At 40.2% G+C, this 20,237-nt stretch overlaps 1 protein-coding gene across 1 annotated transcript; it reads right to left on the reverse strand.

Annotated features, from left to right (window-relative positions):
* Positions 1–7,479: 7,479 nt before the first annotated feature.
* On the reverse strand, positions 7,480–8,856 carry si:dkey-204f11.3 (uncharacterized protein LOC100034401 homolog). Its single transcript, XM_051714962.1, has 2 exons — positions 8,373–8,856; positions 7,480–8,119 (listed from the first exon to the last, which is right to left on the reverse strand). Exons 1-2 carry the CDS (start codon positions 8,673–8,675, stop codon positions 7,967–7,969), a joined length of 456 nt encoding a protein of 151 aa, XP_051570922.1. The 5' UTR covers positions 8,676–8,856; the 3' UTR covers positions 7,480–7,966.
* Positions 8,857–20,237: the final 11,381 nt, after the last annotated feature.

A 20,237-nucleotide genomic window follows, 5' to 3' on the forward strand; every position in this document is an offset into this window, starting at 1 on the left:
AACAAATATGTGAAAGTAAGGCGTGTGTACCACCTGTCCTCTCATAGGACAGTTCAAACTAGTAAGAACTAAGAAGAGGATAGGTGGTACACAGGTGGTAAAACAGTGTTTGTCCTCCAGGGGGTGCGTGGTGGCCCAGAAAACGATTTCTCTATTGTGCTGCATTTTAAATGTCTTATTACAGATTTGTATAGTAAAAAGTATACTTGTTTAAATCGGTTAATTGCCAGAACGGTTACCGGAGATATAAATGGGAAAACCGCTACAGCTATTCGCAATAAAACGACTTAAACAAATCTGTATCTAGAAATCATAAGCGACTTTGATTAATCTATCATGTCTAGCGTTGAGAAAAGTAACAGGTAGCACGTGACAATGCCAGCTCTCAGCAGTGGTCTGGACAGCATTTACACTTGAAAAATTTAACTTAGCAGGCTCTGAATTTAAAATACACATCATACCACCGTTTCGTGATGCATTATAATTTCGGTCCGCCGCTAAACCTTTCTAATTTTTAGGACCTTGGTTTCGTTTTAACGGACTACTTGCACTGAGCCTCATGACGTACTTCCTCTTTGAAATAGTGCAGCCCGCTAGTTTCCGGTTGAATATATTTACATGCTCCATAGTTGCAAAAACGTCACTTAAAATGAGTGTTCGAAAGAGGATTTTAAAGTACGGATCTTTTCATAGAGTAAAGTAGATACTCCAGTCCAAGCGCATTTATTTCACCGTTTCTCCTCACACGGAGATCTGTAGCAGACATTCATCCACAGATCAGCTCGAAACGCAAATGACAAAAGGTTGAATGATGTCAGCAGCACCAGCGGCGCTCTTTGAATCAGTCACTGCTATGATCCATGTGTGAGAGAGACGCGATGAACATGTATCAACCTGTTTTTATTAAATGTATGTTTTAATCTTTATTTTGTTTCACTGATAAGTACTGTATATCGATACATGTTGAAATGCAAATGTATAAGTAAGAGCTGCTAAAGATAATGAGTTATAACGTTTGAAATGGATATATGTAGTGTGGTTAAATATATTTTAGCGCAGTTAATTATTTAATTTGATAATACAACTTCTTCATTCTGTTCTGGGTGATTTTTAAAGCATGGTCAGAGTAAGATAACAGCTAATGTAAATAAAAACATCTGGGACATTTATCCAAAGAAAAGTCATTTGCAGTCATTGTATGGTGGAATTTATCGTTGAATCTCAACTAGTATGAAATAACATCAATGAATGAAACATGTTAATGAGACGGCCAGACTGCTGCAGGTTATACGTGTTTGATTCCTTATTCAGGAGCTGAGTTCAGCTACATTTGGAAAGGAAAAAATATATATTTAGAGGCAAATTTCAGCAAATTATAAAAATGAGCGTCCTTTCTACTAAGCATTGGCTCCATTCGTTATTGTAGTTACTATATGTGGAGCTGTCATCTGCGCGGTCTAATCATGCTAAACCTGTAAACACTGCTTCGGCTGTTAATTAATATGACTATTTTATTGTTTTTCTATGTATTTTATTTTACTTTATCCCATTGTATTTATGTATCTGTCTAAGGCCTGTAGTGCAATGGGTTGGGTGATTATGGGGGTGATAGTGTTCAAATAAGTTCTTTCTTTTATTGCAAATTGTTTTGTATATTTATTTTTTCAAAAATAAAAAAACACTAAATTACAAAATAAATAAAATATAAAAATGAGACGTCACGTTCCCGCCAAAAATATGATTTGTTGATTTAATCAACTGACAGCCCTAAAAAAAGAAATAAGATGCCTTCCCATGGATTAATACAGCTGAACGCTGTAACCGGAAACGCCTGAGCCGCACGACACGTGGAAACAGTTGTGACATAGAGACAACTGATCATCTTTTATTGTATGCACTCAAATATTTTATGGGAAGATATGTCTTATTGGTTGAAACAAAGGTCCAGTCACAGCCTACTTTTTCTAGAAACTATGTTGTATTCGGAATGTTGTTGGATGACAAAAACGTTTTTCATGAATGTAATGTTGGTTCTGAGTAAATACTTTATCCATAAATGTGTATGAAGACAAAACCTTATTTCTCTGTATCTAGAAGTGATTTTCTCTGTAGCTATTTTCCATTACTAAAATGTATAAAGAGTAAACAGGCCAGCAAACTTGTTAGGATAAGAGACATTCATCTAAGAGAAGATGAACGAAAACCCCACTTTGTACATTATTATTATTATTATTATTATTATTATTATTAATTTATTTGTGTACCTTGCTTTACTGTTCTTTTTTTTTTTTTACATTTACGAATGCCATTATAAATGTATATTTTGTTTATGTTCAATAACCACCCCCCCCCCCCCCCCCAAAAAAAAAACAAAGAAAAAAACAAAACAAAACGCGGAAGCAGTCGTGCATGTGGTCCATTGCCTTTCTGCCCGCTTTTCAGTTTCTATTCACATTTTACTCTGTCTCTTAAAATTCATCATCTACAAGCCACATCCGAACATTTAATGCCGTTTATTGGACGCCTTTATCAAAATGTCCTCGAGCAAAACAAGCTTGATCTGTTTCTCTTAAGCATAACACACACACGAAGTGTTTTTTGGTATGACACATGTCGCGTGATCAGTAATTGTCTCTCAACTTTGCATAATGTAGTCTACACAACGTGTTATATTTATTTTTGACTAGATGCTAAATCTATAAAAGTGCAATAAATGTAATGTGGGGCATAGAGAATGACATGCAATTAACGTCAAATGCTATTTAATAAACATACATTTTTGCAATAGATCTGTGGCCGTTTAAATGTCATTCAAAGTGAGACTTTACAGAGCCGAGTTAAATATATAAATAAATAAATGCAAATAAATAAATAACCGTTCAGAAATGACCAATTTCAGCAACAAACCCAGTGTATTTTTCCGTAACACGTGAAGAAGAAATAACTATCCGGGGTTTTGCGATTTCATTCATCAAGTTCAAGTTTGTCGGGTTTGCCAGAGACTGTTGCTGCTTGAAAAACCTGCTTTTAACCTAAAATTTATAATCAAATAATATATAAACACTTCAAAACACAAACAGCACCAGTGATTTGACATTGTTCTTTGAAGTATGCCTATATTTCTCATGCGGAAAAGTAGAAGTTAGAAAGCAATCAAAGAGAAGAGCAAATGCTCAGAACAATTGACAAATTTTTGCACGCAACTTTTTATATTATTTTATTTTTAAATAAAGAGACAGTTAACGTGGAAAACAGAAACAACACTGCACCGTATGAAGAAATATTCTATGTGCGCACGCAATATGCGTGCTTAATGGTCACTTTAAACAGTTGCGAAACGATACTCTTTTCAAACGAAAAGGGAATTAATACGATTACAGTTGATTTTTATAATCGTCTAGTTTTCAAGTTTTAAAAGGTTACAGAATTTTGTTTTTGTCCAGACAAGCTAATAAATTTAGAGCAGCAGAGAAAAGTTTCGAAAATTAGAAGTTTAATTAAATGTAAGATTTTTGCATCGTGATCTGAGAGTAGATTTATACGGTGCCATTATCGATTCGGGTAGTTGTTTTTATTTTATTTTTTTATTCTAAGTTAATTGACAGCTGCTAACCTTAATTGTGCGTTAAAGTGTTATAATAAATAAATGTTTAATAAATTAATGTTTTATCCACCTTTTTCTCCAGTGAGTGATAATAATAATAATAATAATAATAATAATAATAATAATAATAATAAAAAAATAAATAAAAAAAAATGCACGTTCAATATCCAGCACGTTCTCCAAAAAGACACACAATAATGCAATTTAACACCATTACACATTAAACCGCAAAGCCCTGCCTCTCCTTTAAGGTTGATCAATACCGCGACCATATCTTAATTTCAGAACATGCTAAATGTTTTAACATTGATGGCACATTGTTTGTTTGAAGGAATTGAAGAATCATCCTGTGATTTTGATTATTATTAAGCTATCTCATAGTGTGTTATCACTGAAATATTTCCCGGAATTGTATTAAATTAGCTGATGCACAGGTGCGTGTAACAGCTGTTGATGTTTTGACTTGCAAAACGAGGCGGTTTAATGCTTGAAAGATTCACTAGGATGCATATGTGTTTCACTGAGCTGTAATAGGCTCTGGTTATTCATACTCTTGGGTAAAAACTGTTTCAGGGGTTACTCCAGGGAATTTTCATTCCAGCCCGCTCAGTCTCATTCTTCGAGGGGTGAAACTTTATTACTTTCTTTCTGCATAATCAAATGGACGGCCTCAGCTGATCTATATAATCAATGCTATGAAAGTTAGTATTTTTTATAAATTAATAATTAAAAAGTTATCATAATGTGAAGAATTAAATACAGAATTGGTAAAAAAAAATAAAAAAATGGGTAACTTGAATCTACGTAATTGATGCACATTTTAAAAGGCGGATACAGTAGTTTACAGTATTTGTTGTGACATTGTACATGTTTGGTACAAAGAGAAAAACTTGTGGTTGTTGAATGACGGGCATAGACACAGGATGCACCTGCTCTCTCACTAAAGACCAAAAATATTTGTCTGTGTTTCTTGTGTTCCTGTTTTATTTCCATTAAATTATCATCACAAAATGATAAATTCACAATCCCTAAATGTCCACTGTGTCAGTCTGGTTTGAGCATGCAACATCCACGTATTGAGTAATATATAATAATAATAATAATAATAATAATAATAATAATATATATATATATATATACACACACACACACACACACACACACACACACACACACACACACTGTATACATGATTTCACGTATACATGATTTCACATGGCATTATATCTATCTATCTATCTATCTATCTATCTATCTATATATATATATATATATATAATGCCATGTGAAATTATGCTATTCTTCACCATATTATTCTCCATTAATTTATATTTGTTCGTATGCATGTTTGTATGTATGTAAAATAAATTCTTGAATGTAAAAATAATTATATTGGAAATATGTGTCAAAATCAGCTCCAACAGTCAGCTTGAGTTCAGTGGCAGATACTCCAAAGATTGGTAGATTAACAAATGTTCAGCCTGTTTGAATATATTACAAAAGCCATTGTTTTTTTTGTTTTTTTTTTCTTTCTGCATAACGTCACCACCCTCCGATTGACATGGATATATATCACCTTTCCTTCTCTATAAATTTAGTGCACCTCACCCTGATCTTGGTCACCTCATTGTCCCAAAGATGTCGAATGAACTATTTTTCCTTCTGCTTTTACTGGCTGTTACAAGTGTGTGCCATAAAGTTATGAACCTTATACCATCTCAGAATGTAACGGTAATAATTGTCCTTGTGTTGTGTTCTTATTTATTTATTTTTTATTATCTTCCAATAGGAGTGAAAGGTCAGAACTTGGAGTCCATTTCCTCTGAATCAGTGGTAAAGCCTGGAGAAGCTCTGAGTCTTTCCTGTAGAGGATCAGGATTTAATTTTGGAAGCTACCACATGCACTGGGTCAGACAGCAACCTGGGAAAGGACTGATGTGGATGGGCCGTGTCTGGAGTGGTGGAAATGGACATGAATATGCCAAAAGTTTTGAGGGACGAATTTAAATCACTAGAGACAATTCAAATAGCCTGGTCTATCTGAAACTGTCTCGTCTGACAGAAGAGGACTCAGCTGTGTATTTCTGTGCAAGAGAAGCACAGTGCCACTAACATGTGTTGCAGTGACACAAAAACTTGGTACAAAAAACAACACACTCACAGTCTATAACTGCAGTTCTCAGCTGTGTCTGTAGGTTGCAGAATAATGCAACAAATAAAGTCACCTACTGCGACCCACACAACCACAGAATAATTTATTTTGAACACAGTCTTCTTCTCAACACTTAATTAGACACTCTTATTAAGAGTGTAGGCTTAGCACTAACAAAAAGAGTCTTTGCTATGATCCTTCAAAAACTTTCTCTAGATAATGTTCATTTCTCAAATATTCTAATAATACACTATATTGCCAAAAGTATTCGCTCATCTGCCTTTAGATGCATATGAATTTAAGTGACATCCCATTCTTAATCCATAGGGTTTAATATGACGACGGCCCATCCTTTGCAGCTATAACAGCTTCAACTCTTCTGGGAAGGCTTTCCACAAGGTTTAGGAGTGTGTTTATGGGAATTTTTGACCATTCTTCCAGAAGTGCATTTGTGAGGTCAGACACTGATGTTGGACAAGAAGGCCTGGCTCGCAGTCTTCGCTCTAATTCATCCCAAAGGTGCTCTGTCGGGTTGAGGTCAGGACTCTGTGCAGGCCAGTCAAGTTCTTCCACACCAAACTTGCTCATCCATGTCTTTATGGACCTTGCTATGTGCACTGGTGCGCAGTCATGTTGGAACAGGAAGGGGCCATCCCCAAACTGTTCCCACAAAGTTGGGAGCATGGAATTGTCCAAAATCTCTTGGTATGCTGAAGCATTCAGAGTTCCTTTCACTAGAACTAAGGGGCCAAACCCAGCTCCTGAAAAACAACCCCACACCATAATCCCCCCTCCACCAAAATTCACAGTTGGCACAATGCAGTCAGACAAGTACCGTTCTCCTGGCAACCGCCAAACCCAGACTCGTCCATCAGATTGCCAGATGGAGAAGCGTGATTTGTCACTCCAGAGAACGCGTCTCCACTGCTCTAGAGTCCAGTGGTGGTGTGCTTTACACCACTGCATCCGCCGCTTTGCATTGCACTTGGTGATGTATGGCTTGGATGCAGCTGCTCGGCCATGGAAACCCATTCCATGAAGCTCTCTACGCACTGTTCTTGAGCTAATCTGAAGGCCACATGAACTTTGGAGGTCTGTAGCGATTGACTCTGCAGAAAGTTGGTGACCTCTGTGCACTATGCGCCTCAGCATCCGCTGACCCCGCTCTGTCATTTTACGTGGCCTACCACTTTGTGGCTGAGTTGCTGTCATTCCCAATCGCTTCCACTTTGATATAAAACCACAGTTGACTGTGGAATATTTAGTAGCGAGGAAATTTCACAACTGGACTTGTTGCACAGGTGGCATCCTATCACAGTATCACGCTGGAATTCACTGAGCTCCTGAGAGCGGCCCATTCTTTCACAAATGTTTGTAGAAGCAGTCTGCATGCCTAGGTGCTTCATTTTATACACCTTTGGACATGGAAGTGATTGGAACACCTGAATTCAATTATTTGGATGGGTGAGCGAATACTTTTGGCAATATAGTGTATGTTTGGTTCAATTGTTTAAAAGAATGCAGTCTGAATGTATAGAGGTAGAAATGTCATACTAATCAAATATTAAAAGTTAGAATTATGATAAATGTAGAGATCCCCTTCATAGGCTCTGGTTATCATCTTTGTAACTGTGTGGTTAGGCTAATGGCCATCACAGTGGTCTTCCAATCATTACCTCATGATGCAAAAAAAAAAAAAAAAATTGAGTTTGACAAGCCACAGGAAGCGCATGTCAGAAAAGGCCTCGAGATACTCAGACTCTCTTCAATAGAGGATCTTGATTCAGTTAACTGCTGGGAAACCACTTGTGTGGATGGGTCTTGACTATAATGAAAGCCGACATAAGGTAGAATGTAAAGCAAGTAAATTAATATACAAGTTACATACAAATCACAAAGAATCATGGCAGTTTGATGTCTCAACACTATAAAATGTTAACATTTAAGTTCAACATCCTAGGTTGAGGCTTTCTTTCTTTGTCTTCAGTGCAATATGCAGACACAACTTGTGCGGAATATGCTACTGATCTAAATGAACCCTAGTGTTGCTTCAAAATCAGACTAAACTGTAGAGACTCATAACAGCACAAATGAATGATGAGGTAATTGCATATAATGCTTTATGTTTTAAATGTAATTTGTCATCTTTACCAGATTATTATTTAGATAGCAAGGTTTACTTTTATCTTTAACAGATGAGTCTGAATTAATTACATGCAATTAGTAAAATATTCATTTTTGAGAACTATAACAATAATAACAGTGATGATGGTCAAGATGACTGCGGCAATATTTGCAAACAAAGCGCAGCAGCTGAACTTCCTGGCACCTTTAACATCTCTCTTGAACTTCCTTTTCAGTGCCTATGAATATAAACAAATGCAAATTTTCAAAACAGTTATGTATCCAAATGGCATTTGATCATGAAACATGATGTGAAAGTTAGTGAATCTTTTGATGGAAGAAGTAATTGATAATATTTTTTTTTTACATTTTGAATCAGGAATGTTATGCCAAGATATTGTGGAATGTATGTAGCATATAGCAAGCAAATATATGAGCTTTGTGGAAATAGACCATTGTCTTTAATGGTTTATTCAGATGATAATACTTTACCTGTAGGGAGCAGATCAATGCAGCCGTACCCAGAAACATGACGTTGCAGAAGGTGAGAGTGAGCACAGAGCAGCGTAAGTAGTCTTTCACCTTCACCTGAACTATGCGGGGACCTTCACTCTTTTGTGGGGCTCGACGGTTTGGATTTCGAACTTTTGGACGAGATGGTTTTTGACTCTCAAATTCTCCCACTTCTATGTCCTCAATATTCTCATCCCCTACCTCCATATCAGCCCCTTCCTCCATCTCCAATTCCATTTCGGGAAATTCAATTTCTGGAATTTCAACCTGAAAATCTTCCATTATCAGACTTTAATAATCAGTAGAATGATTCCCTAAGCTTAGTGGCAGGTAGATGGTGTCACATAAAGTAGAAATGTCTCATAAGAGGCTTCCTGCTTGTTTTTATACTTGACTCATAAGGGCCAATGTGCTGGAAACCTACATAACACCCAAAGGGCAGGAAACCCATATAACTGTGGTCCATGATTTAACATGTAATGTGTTCTATAACAAAACAGAGGAAGGGCTTAGAAAGGATTATAAAAAGAAGTTACCGGGTATATTTTCATAGTGTTCAGACATAAGAACTGTGTCAGTTATCTGTAATTTTGAGCATAAACTGAAAAAAGTGGTAACTTGCAAATATTACCTAGAATCTACACTGTATTGTTTTTTTTTTTTTTTACATCTAGTTGTATCAAGGTGCTTTTTTGAGTTGACACAACCACATTTTCCAGTCAACTTAACATATTAAGTTGTGATTCTATCAACTTTAGTTGAATGAACAAGTATATTTGTCATCTCAACTCGCTTAACAAAGTTGTCTGAACAAAGATTTGCCAGCTCAGCATGCATTGCAGCATGAATAAATAATGAGGTTAGTGTAGGCTTATTATTTTCTATTTGCTGATTTTATTTGTGCTGCTGTTGTTGTTTTTGTCATTACTGTTGATTAGTAATTGTGTGTTTGTTATACATCCGAGTTCAGCTAAATAAACTCTTTTTGTAACTTTCTTTCTTTTTACAACATTCAGTCAGTTCAGATTACTTTTAAATTTGTAAGAAAAAATTATTCAGTTAAGACAATTAAAAAAATCAATGCAAAAATGCAATTAATATAATGAGTTTAATCTATATGTATACTTTTTTACAGTGTACTTCTACTTGATCTAACCCAGAAAAATAACTTTTTTGGATGTAATATGTCAGGTTTATTTAGTCAGATTAAATCACATAGCTCCGCCATTTCCATGAGGGAAGGTCACATAAGAATTGCACATGTGAAGCCATAAACTTGCAGTAAACCATAAACATGAACTCCCATCTGGTATCTGTCTCAGTAATCTTAAATTTGTTAATGCTCAGCCACAACCAATCTCCTTTAAACATGCCAGTTCTTTTTTAAAGTTGGGTGTTTTTAATGTTCACTCTTTGACTAACATGTCATTTTTAATTAATGATTTTAATACATTATACCAGCCAGATTTTATTCTTCTAACGGAGATATGGCTAGATGATAACTGCAGTGCAAGAGTTCTCATTGAAACAGTTGCCCCTATGTTTGTAGAGTTGGCAAAAAGTGTGGTGGTGCAGCTGCTATTTTTAAAGATACATTTCGATGTAAGCAGATTTCATCTGGTGAATTTAATTCCTTTGAATATTTTGGTACTGTAGTGAAAACCTCACCAAGCATTTTATTAGTTACTTTCTACAGACCCCCGAAATATTGTGCACACTTCACTGATGATTTTTCTGGAATGCTGTTAATTATATGTACTGGTATTCATTTTTTTTAATTTTAACTGGTGATTTTAATATTCATATAGACAATCTCAGTGACAAAGTTGCTAAGGAACTTCTTGCCCTATCTGATACTTTTGAACTATCACAGCATGTATCTGGCCCCACTCACATTCGAGGTCATACACTAGATTTGGTTATCAGTAAGGGCATTAGTATTCTTGCTGTAAATACTAGTAATTTAGCTCTGTCTGATCACTTCTGCATTTTCTTTGATGCATTAGTTTATCCACTTATTCAGATTAAATCCAAAACTGTCAAAAAAAAAAAAAAAAAAAAAAAAAAATGGGCACATTAATGAGAATACCAGTGTTCCATTTATGGAAGCCTTATCTAATTAATCTATCATTAAAGTAGGGTCTGTAGACAATCTTCTTAATCAGTTTAACTCCAAAACACTTAGGATATTTGAGGCAATAGCACCTGTTAAGACTAAAATAATTTCTGACATGCAGAAAGCACTATGGAGAAATGTTATAACAATAATACATCAGAAGAGGGAATGCAGAAAGGCAGAACAAAAATAAACTTCAAATTGACTATGACATTTACAAAGAGAAACTCAGTCTCTATAACTAAAAGTTATGCAGAGCTAGGCAGTCCTACTTCTGTAGTATTATTAATAGAAATATCAATAATACTCGTGCTTTATTTGACATTGTTGATAGGTTAACAAATCCCCCATTGCAGTTACCCCCTGAATTCCTGTCAGCAAATACATGTAATAAGTTTGCTTATTTTTCCATCAAAAAATTGAAAATATCTGACTATGTATTAGATCAACTCAGCTCAGCTGAGACACTATGACCATATCACCCTCTGTAAAAAGAAAAATTACGGTTTTTATGTCTGAATTTACGCTATTTAAAAACAGAATTCTCGAAGAAATAGAGTAGCATCTTAAACCGTCTACCTGTTCATTAGATATTCTGCCTACAAGCTTTTTATAAAGTATCTTTAGCTCTTTGGCAGTGAATTTGTTGCATATTGTAAATGGCTCACTTCTCTCAGGGATTTTTCCAGCATCATAAAAAACTGCAGTTGTCAAGCCCCTCCTGAATTTTTTTTTTTATCTTGATGCATTAATACTAAGCAGTTATAGGCCTATCTCAATTCTTCCCTTTATAAGTAAGATTATTGAGAAAATAGTTTTGAATCAGGTCAATAATTTCTTGCAGACAAATGAGATCCTTGATAGCTTTCAATCAAGTTTCTGCTCATATCATAGCACTGAATGTGCTCTCATAAAGATTTTTAATTACATTTGCCTGAATAATTATTCGGAGAGTCTAACTGTCACGGTCCTGTCACTCTGTCAGTCTCTGAGTTTTTGTCTGACAGGACCGTGGCATTATCGTCCCATGTCTTTCTTGTGTCTGTCTTGTTTCATGTCTGGATCCTGACCCTTCTGTCTGCTTCAGCTACGTTTTTGGGTGTTGGAATCTGGACACTCATGTTCCATGTCTTGTCATGTATTGCCGTGAATGCATTGCGCTTGACATCACGTCAATAATCTATGTCTCGCTTTGCGCTACGCACCCGGGTCGCGAGCTGTCTTCAAGTTGTGCTGAGGTTCGGTCACTTTGGTCTGAGGTTTCGGGTTTGTGTGTGGCCGAACTCTCGCACAGGTGTCCTGTCTTGTTTTTGTCGCCTGTTGCGTGCATCACGTGCCGTTTGCCTTGCGATGTATGCTCAGGTTTCGTTTTGTGTGAGAATGCGTGGCATCGCTTTGTTTGTCGTTGCTACGCATTCTCTCATCTTGTTTGTCGGTTGGCATGGGTGTATACAGTATTGCCTCATTGTCTTGGCGATGTGCGCTCATGCCATTTGGGTGTTTTGTTATCTTGTGAAATCTCATAGCTTTGTTTTGTTTCTGTATCGCCGTGTGTCTCTTTGTCTTACGTCATACCTCACCTCCTTGTTTGCTTATTATTAGTTCATTTACCTGTTAACCTGTCTGATTTCTCTCCCTATTTTAACCTCCTTGTGTGTGCTGTCCAGTGCCATTTCTACTTGTTTGTTCTCCTATGTAAGCCCTGTGCCCTGTTCTCCTCTGCCCTAGCCTGGATTGTCTGTTTCCCCTACAGGGTAGTTTATGTTTGTTTTTTCCCCCCTGTGGGAGTTTATGTTGGATTTGGCCTTTGTTTTTGTTTAAATAAATCCCCTTATTTTTTTTTTTAACTCTACTAACGAACTGGCCAGAATGGACCCAGCAGAGTTTTTTTTTTGTTTTTGTTTTTTTTCTCAAAATGGTTCTGCTTGCCAGCGTGCAGAGCACACCAAGAGTCTGCACGGGGTAAGGCAGGAGGACAATTCAGTGTGGGGATATGCCCTAGAATTCTTGTCACTGTCCTCAGGTCTGGGATACAATCAGACCTGCCTAACTGATCTTTTTTGGGCAGGTCTGAAAGAATCTATTAGATCCTGTGTCCCAGAATGGGGTGAGGATGAGTACTTTCTCGAGGCAGTCAGACAAGCCCTTAAATGGGAAGAATTTAGCACAGCCGGTGCCTCGGGAGACTTCTCATCCCAACACGAGGACGAGGGCACTCCCCACACGGAAGTGGATGCCTCGGCTGAGTCCACTGCTGCTGACCACCAGGAGGTGGAGGCTCAACAGCAGCAGTGCCCTTCACCACCCGGAAGAGGAGAAGAAGGGCATCTACTACTCAGTCGCCGGCCACGGATTCCGTTCTCCTGCCGCTGCCAGCGCTTATGGCCACGGATGCCATACCCCTGCTGCTAGCGGCCAAGCCTGCCCTGGTCAACAGGCCAGCGCCCACGCCTGCCCCGCTCCCCAGTTGCTGCCAGCACTCCCCGCCACGGCAGCCACTCCCCAGTCGCTGCCAGTGCCCACAGCCATGAAGGCCGTTCCCCTGCTGCCAGTGGCCATGCCTGCCCCGGTCAACAAGCCAGTGCCAGTGCCTGCCCCATTCCCCAGTTACTGCTAGCACTCCCCGCCTTGGAGGCCGCTCCCCAGTCACTGCCAGTGGCCACGGCCATAGAGGCCCTGCTGCCAGTGCCCACGCCTGCCCCGCTCCCCAGTCACTGCCAGCGCCCATGACCACGGAGGCCGTGACCCTGCTGCCAGCACCCATGCCTGCCCCAGTCAACGAGCCAGCACCCATGCCTACCCCGGTCAACGAGCAGCGCCTGAAGCCTTGTCCGTCCCAGAGCCAGCGCCTGAAGCCTTGTCCATTCCAGAGCCAGCGTCCTCGGTCATGACGGCCGCTCCCCAGTCGCTGCCAGCGTTCGGTGCCACGGACGCCGTTCCCCAGTAGCTGCCAGCGCTCCCATCCACAGAGGCCATTTTCCTGTCACTACCTGTGCTCACAGCCACCGATACTGTTCCCATATCCCTGACAGTGCTTATGACTAAGGAGGTCGTCCTCCAGTCTCTGCCGGTGCTCACGGCCATGGAGGCCGTTCCCCTGTCGTGGCCAGTGCCTGAGCCTTCCATGGCTTCACCCCCTGAGCCATTCCCTCCTGACCCCTGTCCAGCGGCAACCGTCCAGTTTACTGACCACTGTCCAGCCGCCGCCCAGTACTTCATCCCTTCTGCCCTGAGGCCCCCTCCCGGACCGCCAGACCCTACCTCTGCCCTGTGGCCTCCTCCCAGGCCGCCAGACCCTGCCTCCACCCTGAGGCCTCCCCCAGGCTACTGGACCCCGCCACTTTCCTTAAGTTCCCTCTTTGGTTTCCCTCTCTTTCTGTTGTATTTTCAGGAATAATTGACAATGGACCGTTTTAATTATTTAAAAATAATGCACACCTGAGGTGGTAATGCAGTCACAACATGCAGCAGAGTGACCACTGCACCTCAGGTGTGCATTATTTTTCAATAATTCAAAGGGCAGTAGTCAATTATTCTGCTTATACCACGCGTACCACACCTTAATACATAGTTCAGGTTTTATCTCAAGACATTTTCTGCTTTTCATCCTTAAAATGCTCACAAACACACACTGTGCATGCTTCCACAACAAAATAACCATATAAACAAAGACATTAGTAAAAGTAAATCGGTTAAGAACGTCAAACAATGTCTATAATATCCTACATTTATTTCAGTTGAAAAGCTCCCTTGTCTCCCCACACTTACACACGCTCGCGCACGCACACACAATAACTTTTAACTCCAATGTCAAAAAGCAGAGCATCCTCCATTGCTAGTTCTGAAGTGACGTTTTCGAACTAGCAATGAAGGCTTGAGCTGTATCAAAGCAAGATACACTTGATCAATACAACACTTTCTATATTATCTGAAATATCTGTGGGAAACACCCTTGCAGCCCCCCTCCCCCTCTCTTAAGCTCTCACAAACACACGTGGACACACATACGCATTATGTACACACTTACTTGAGAGCGAGAAATAGAGCCGTCATGTCAGTCACCGGCATCTCAGTAGGGTTAAAAACAGTTGTTAAGGTTTACATCAGAAATATGGCAACACTTACTGCTGCTGAGAAGTGCTTAAACTTACATTTTGGCGATTTTGAAACAATGTTACTTCTGATAAGAGCTGCAACAAAAAAGGTAATCCCAGAAGCGATCTCTCTCTCTCTCTCTCTTTCTCTCTCTCAGATTCTGAGCTTCTGTCTTTCGATCCCTCAAAAACAAACTCGCACACAAACTCTCACGCACGCCCACAAACGCACTACCTCATTACTCCAGTAAGTGCTCCGTTGCTAGTTCTGAAGTGAGGTTTTCGAATTAGCAACGAAGGCTCTGACTGTATCAAAGCAAGATGCTGAATCCTTGGCAGAAGAAAGTAGTTCCACTCACGAGTGTTTTAGGGACGAAAACCAGAAAATGTCTTGAGATACAACCCTGAATGATGTATTAAGGTGTGGTAACCGTGGTATAAACAAAATAATTGACTCCGGCTGGTTGAATTATTAAAAAATAATGCACACCCGAGGCGCAACGGTCACTCTGTGACATCACAAATTGTTTAAACTCATCAATATGAATTAGGTTATGTGCAGATATTGTAAAAAAATATTATTGTTTTGATAAATAGTCATTCTTGATGACCAATTCAAGCGCTATGTAAATATTTTGCATTCTAAATTTGATAACTTAATCCGTACATGTCAGTACTGGGATTTTGTTAGTCAGTGGATAAATACATGGATCATTAAGTGTCAGGTGTATTCTGTTGATTCATGTCTTTTATTTTGAAATTCTAGTTCCTGTTTCATGTCATGTGTTCCTGTTTCCCTAGTCATGTGATTTCTGTTTTCCCTCCATGTTCATGTGTCACGTTTTCATTGGTTTATTGTTTAATTATCTTGTTATCAGTTCTGTTTGTTCATTGGTTTATGTTCTCCCATGTCTTGTATTTAAGCCCTCATGTTTGCATTGTCTATGGGTGGAGTATTGTATGTGATGGTATGTGTTTGTCCAGTCCAGTCCAGTCCAGTCCAGTCCAGTCCAGTCCAGTCCAGTCCAGTCCAGTCCAGTCCTAGTCCAGTCCATGTTTTGTTTTGTAGTCAGGGTTATTGGAGTTCACATTCTGTAAATAAACTGCATTTGGGTTCTTCATCACGTCTTCATCATTGCCATCATTGTCAGCAGCCAGCACACGTTACAGAATACTCGACCAACCATGAACCCAGCAGTTTCACTTCTGCGCTTACGTCAGGGGAATCGTCCTCTGGAGGACTATGTTGAGGACTTCTGCGGTCTAGCCAGCCAGGTAGACTTCAATGAGGTTGCCCTCAAGGGTTGTTTTAGATTTGGACTAAATGAGACCATTTCTTTTTTGATGGCTGGCGATCGCAGTTCCCTCAGCCTGGCTCAATATATCGACCTCGCCCTTCGATTCATCGGTTCCCCGTTCACTGTGGGGGAGGCGGATCCCGAGCCAGAGTTCCACAACATGGCCGCCGCCGAGCCAGAGTTCCACGACATGGCCGCTGCCAAGCCAGAGTCCCACGTCATGGCCGCCGCCGAGCCAGAGTGCCACGTCACAGCGACGCCTCAGCCTGCTCCATGCCACGTCACAGCGACGCCTCAGCCTGCTCCATGCCACGTCACAGCGACGCATCAGCCTGCTCCATGCCTCGTCACAGCGACGCCTCAGCCTGCTCCATGCCTCGTCACAGCGACGCCTCAGCCTGCTCCTTGCCACATCACAGCGACGCCTCAGCCTGCTCCATGCCACGTCACAGCGACGCCTCAGCCTGCTCCATGCTACGTCACAGCGACGCCTCAGCCTGCTCCATGCCATGTCACAGCGACGCCTCAGCCTGCTCCATGCCACGTCACAGCGACGCCTCAGCCTGCTCCATGCCCCGTCACAGCGACGCCTCAGCCTGCTCCATGCCCCGTCACAGCGACGCCTCAGCCTGCTCCATGCCCCGTCACAGCGACGCCTCAGCCTGCTCCATGCCCCGTCACAGTGACGCCTCAGCCTGCTCCATGCCCCGTCACAGCGACGCCTCAGCCTGCTCCATGCCCCGTCACAGCGACGCCTCAGCCTGCTCCATGCCACGTCACAGCGACGCCTCAGCCTGCTCCATGCCCCGTCACAGCGACGCCTCAGCCTGCTCCATGCCACATCACAGCGACGCTTCAGCCTGCTCCATGCCACGTCACAGCGACGCCTCAGCCTGCTCCATGCCATGTCACAGCCACACCTGAGCAGTGGGACCTGGAGAAGGTTCCCACCCTTATACCCACCTTTAGTTCTCCTGAGCAGGCAAGGGGAACTTTCGGCCCTCCGATCCCGCCTGGACCCTCTGAGCCCTGGACTTCGCTTTGGCCTGTCAGTCCCTCGACATTGCCTCAGCTCGGCGTTCCCTCGGCTCCACTACGGTCCTTCAGCCTGTCGGCTGTGCTGGGGTCCCTCATCCCTCTGGCTCATCCTTGGTCTGTCGGTCACCTGGCTCCGCTTTGGCTCTCCGAGCCTCTAGCATCGCCTTGGTCCTCCCTGCCATCGGCTCCACCCTGGCCCTTCGAGTCTTCGGCTACTCTCCGGGCACCACGTTCCAAGGCTCCGCCCCTCGAGCCTCTCACAGCTCCACCTTCCATGCCCCTCGCCCTTTCTCGCCACGCCACGCCCCACGCCCCACGCCTCAAGACACCCCCCCCCCGCTCCCTACAGAACTTTGAATTATGTCATGTATTACGTGTTTTGTTTATGTGTTGGGGTGTCAGGAGCCACCCCTTAGTGGGGGGGATATGTCAGGTATATTCTGTTGATTCATGTCTTTTATTTTGAAATTCTAGTTCCTGTTTCATGTCATGTGTTCCTGTTTCCCTAGTCATGTGATTTCTGTTTTCCCTCCATGTTCATGTGTCACGTTTTCATTGGTTTATTGTTTAATTATCTTGTTATCAGTTCTGTTTGTTCATTGGTTTATGTTCTCCCATGTCTTGTATTTAAGCCCTCATGTTTGCATTGTCTATGGGTGGAGTATTGTATGTGATGGTATGTGTTTGTCAAGTCAAGTCAAGTCAAGTCAAGTCAAGTCAAGTCAAGTCCATGTTCATGTTCATGTTTTGTTTTGTAGTCAGGGTTATTGGAGTTCACGTTCTGTAAATAAACTGCACTTGGGTTCTTCATCTTCACGTCTTCGTCATTGCCATCATTGTCAGCAGCCAGCACACGTCACATTAAGCTTTAACCAGAAATGACTGACTGGTCTCATAGTAAAGCTTTTACCCCTAGTACAAGGAGTTTCGCATTCTACTCTGCCCTAAAATAATGTTTTGTTTTAATAAACAAAGATTGCATCTGTATGCAAGTGGATGTGTATCATGAGTGGGGACACATCTGTTTGTTCCACCCCGCTGTCACTCAACACCACTGATATTTGAAAGGGAATAAAAGGGAATATTTGAATTTTAAATGTTCTCATACAAATGCCAATATATTAGACCAGATACAATTAATTAAATGACAACAGTGTAAATATTCAAAATAGGCATACCTTAATAAAATAAAAAATCATATTTAGATTAGTATTTATGGGGTTGTTGTGATATAATGTAGATAAAGGGACAGTAGTTATAAAGCAAAAATTTTTAGCATATGCAAATACTTTTGAGACAGAAAGAAACAAATTAAGATGCTTACTCAAAATAACCACTTCAGAAAAAGGTGAACCATTTACCACAACACCTCAAGTATTCTATAAACAAATTAATCTCCTTTGTGATTGAATCAGTTAATGTGAGTCTACTTGGAAATTATTCATAACAAATATATTCCCCCCACTTAAGAAAAACAATGTGTTTATGGGGTCCTTTAGTCCTTGCAACAAGGGGGCTTTTTTTTTTTTTTTTTTACCCTGAATACTATCCTTTTACTTATTGGACATACTGCAAAACTTTTGAGCAAAACTAAAAAATAAAATAATAATAAAAAAAGTCTAAATATATATACAGCTCTGGAAAAAAATAAGAGACCAGTGCAAAATTATCAGTTTCTATGGATTTACTATTTATAGGTATGTGTTTGAGTACAATGAACATTTTTGTTTTATTCTATAAAGTACTGACAACATTTCTCCCCAAATTCCAAATAAAAATATTGTCATTTAGAGCATTTATTTGCAGAAAATGACAAATTGTCAAAATAACAAAAAAAGATGCAGTGTTTTCAGACCTCGAATAATCAAAGAAGCAAAGAAAACAAGTTCATATTAATTTTTAAACAACACAATACTAATGTTTTAAATATTTGGTGGAATAACTGATTTTCAATCACAGCTTTCATTCGTCTTGGCATGCTCTCTACCAATCTTTCATATTGCTGTTGGTTGACTTTATGCCACTCCTGGCACAAAAATTCAAGCAGCTCGGCTTTGTTTGATGGCTTGTGATGATCTGGGGGTGCTTCAGCAAGGCTGGAATCAGGCAGATTAGTCTTTGTGAAGGACACATGAATCAAGCCATGTACAGTGTTATCCTGGAAGAAAACTTGCTTCCTTCTGTTCTGACAATGTTCCCCAACTCTGAGGATTGGTTTTTCCAGCAGGACAATGCTCCATGCCACACAGCCATGTCAATCAAGATGTGGATGGAGGACCACTGGATCAAGACCATGTCATGGCCAGCCCAACCCCCAGACCTGAACCCCATTGAAAACCTCTGGAATGTGATCAAGAGGAAGTTGGATGGTCACAAGCCATCAAACAAAGCCGAGCTGCTTGAATTTTTGTGCCAGGAGTGGCATAAAATCACCCAACAGCAGTGTGAAAGACTGGTAGAGAGCATGCCAAGATGCATGAAAGCTGTGACTGAAAATTAGGGTTATTCCACCAAATATTTAAAACATTAGTATCATGTTGTTTAAAAATGAATATGAACTTGTTTTCTTTGCATTATTCAAAGTCTGAAAACACTGCATCTTTTTTGTTATTTTGACCAGTTGTAATTTTCTGCAAATAAATGCTCTAAATTACAAAATTGTATTTGGAATTTGGGAGAAATGTTGACAGTACTTTATAGAATAAAACAAAAATGTTCATTTTATTTAAACACATACAGTACCTATGAATAGTAAATCCAGAGAAACTGATACATTTGCAGTGGTCTCTTAAATTTTTCCAGAGCTGTGTATATATATATTTTGTCCCAGAATAAATGTGATAGTTTCAGGGATTCTCATTATCTACATTAACTGCAACATTTTCAAAGTAATTTAATGTTAGATCAAAGTACCTCAAAATCAACCTTTATTCATTGCACACAATTACCTCATGGATCAGGAAAATTTTGCAGTGCTAAGTGACAAACAGGTGTTTAGGAAAGTGCTAAACGTGGTAAGTGCTAAAAGTGGTACTTTTTGTTGCTATTTAGTGTTTTGGGAGAAAATAAAATTAAAGGTGTCTTTGTCCCAGGGGCCCTTTAGCCCTGTTGTCCCCCTTTATTAATTTAGCAGTTAGGTTGGCACTTTTTTATCCTTATAGGTACAGTATAGTGCTACATGCAAATATTGCCCTCCCTCAAATTTCAGTATGTTTTCTCGTATCTGTTTTTGCTGCTTTCTGCAGCTATGCCTTGTAAGTCTTAATAGATACAGGGCTATTACAAATACTATTTGAAA

This window comes from Myxocyprinus asiaticus, chromosome 13 (assembly GCF_019703515.2).
Source record: "Myxocyprinus asiaticus isolate MX2 ecotype Aquarium Trade chromosome 13, UBuf_Myxa_2, whole genome shotgun sequence".
In the NCBI taxonomy this organism is placed as follows: domain Eukaryota; kingdom Metazoa; phylum Chordata; class Actinopteri; order Cypriniformes; family Catostomidae; genus Myxocyprinus; species Myxocyprinus asiaticus.

Coding starts and splice junctions, on each gene's coding strand:
- si:dkey-204f11.3 (XM_051714962.1), bottom strand. CDS start 8,675: ATGGAAGATTTTCAGGTTGAAATTCCAGAAATTGAATTTCCCGAAATG. Junction 8,120..8,372: donor CATTGATCTGCTCCCTACAG/GTAAAGTATTAT, acceptor TTATATTCATAG/GCACTGAAAAGGAAGTTCAA.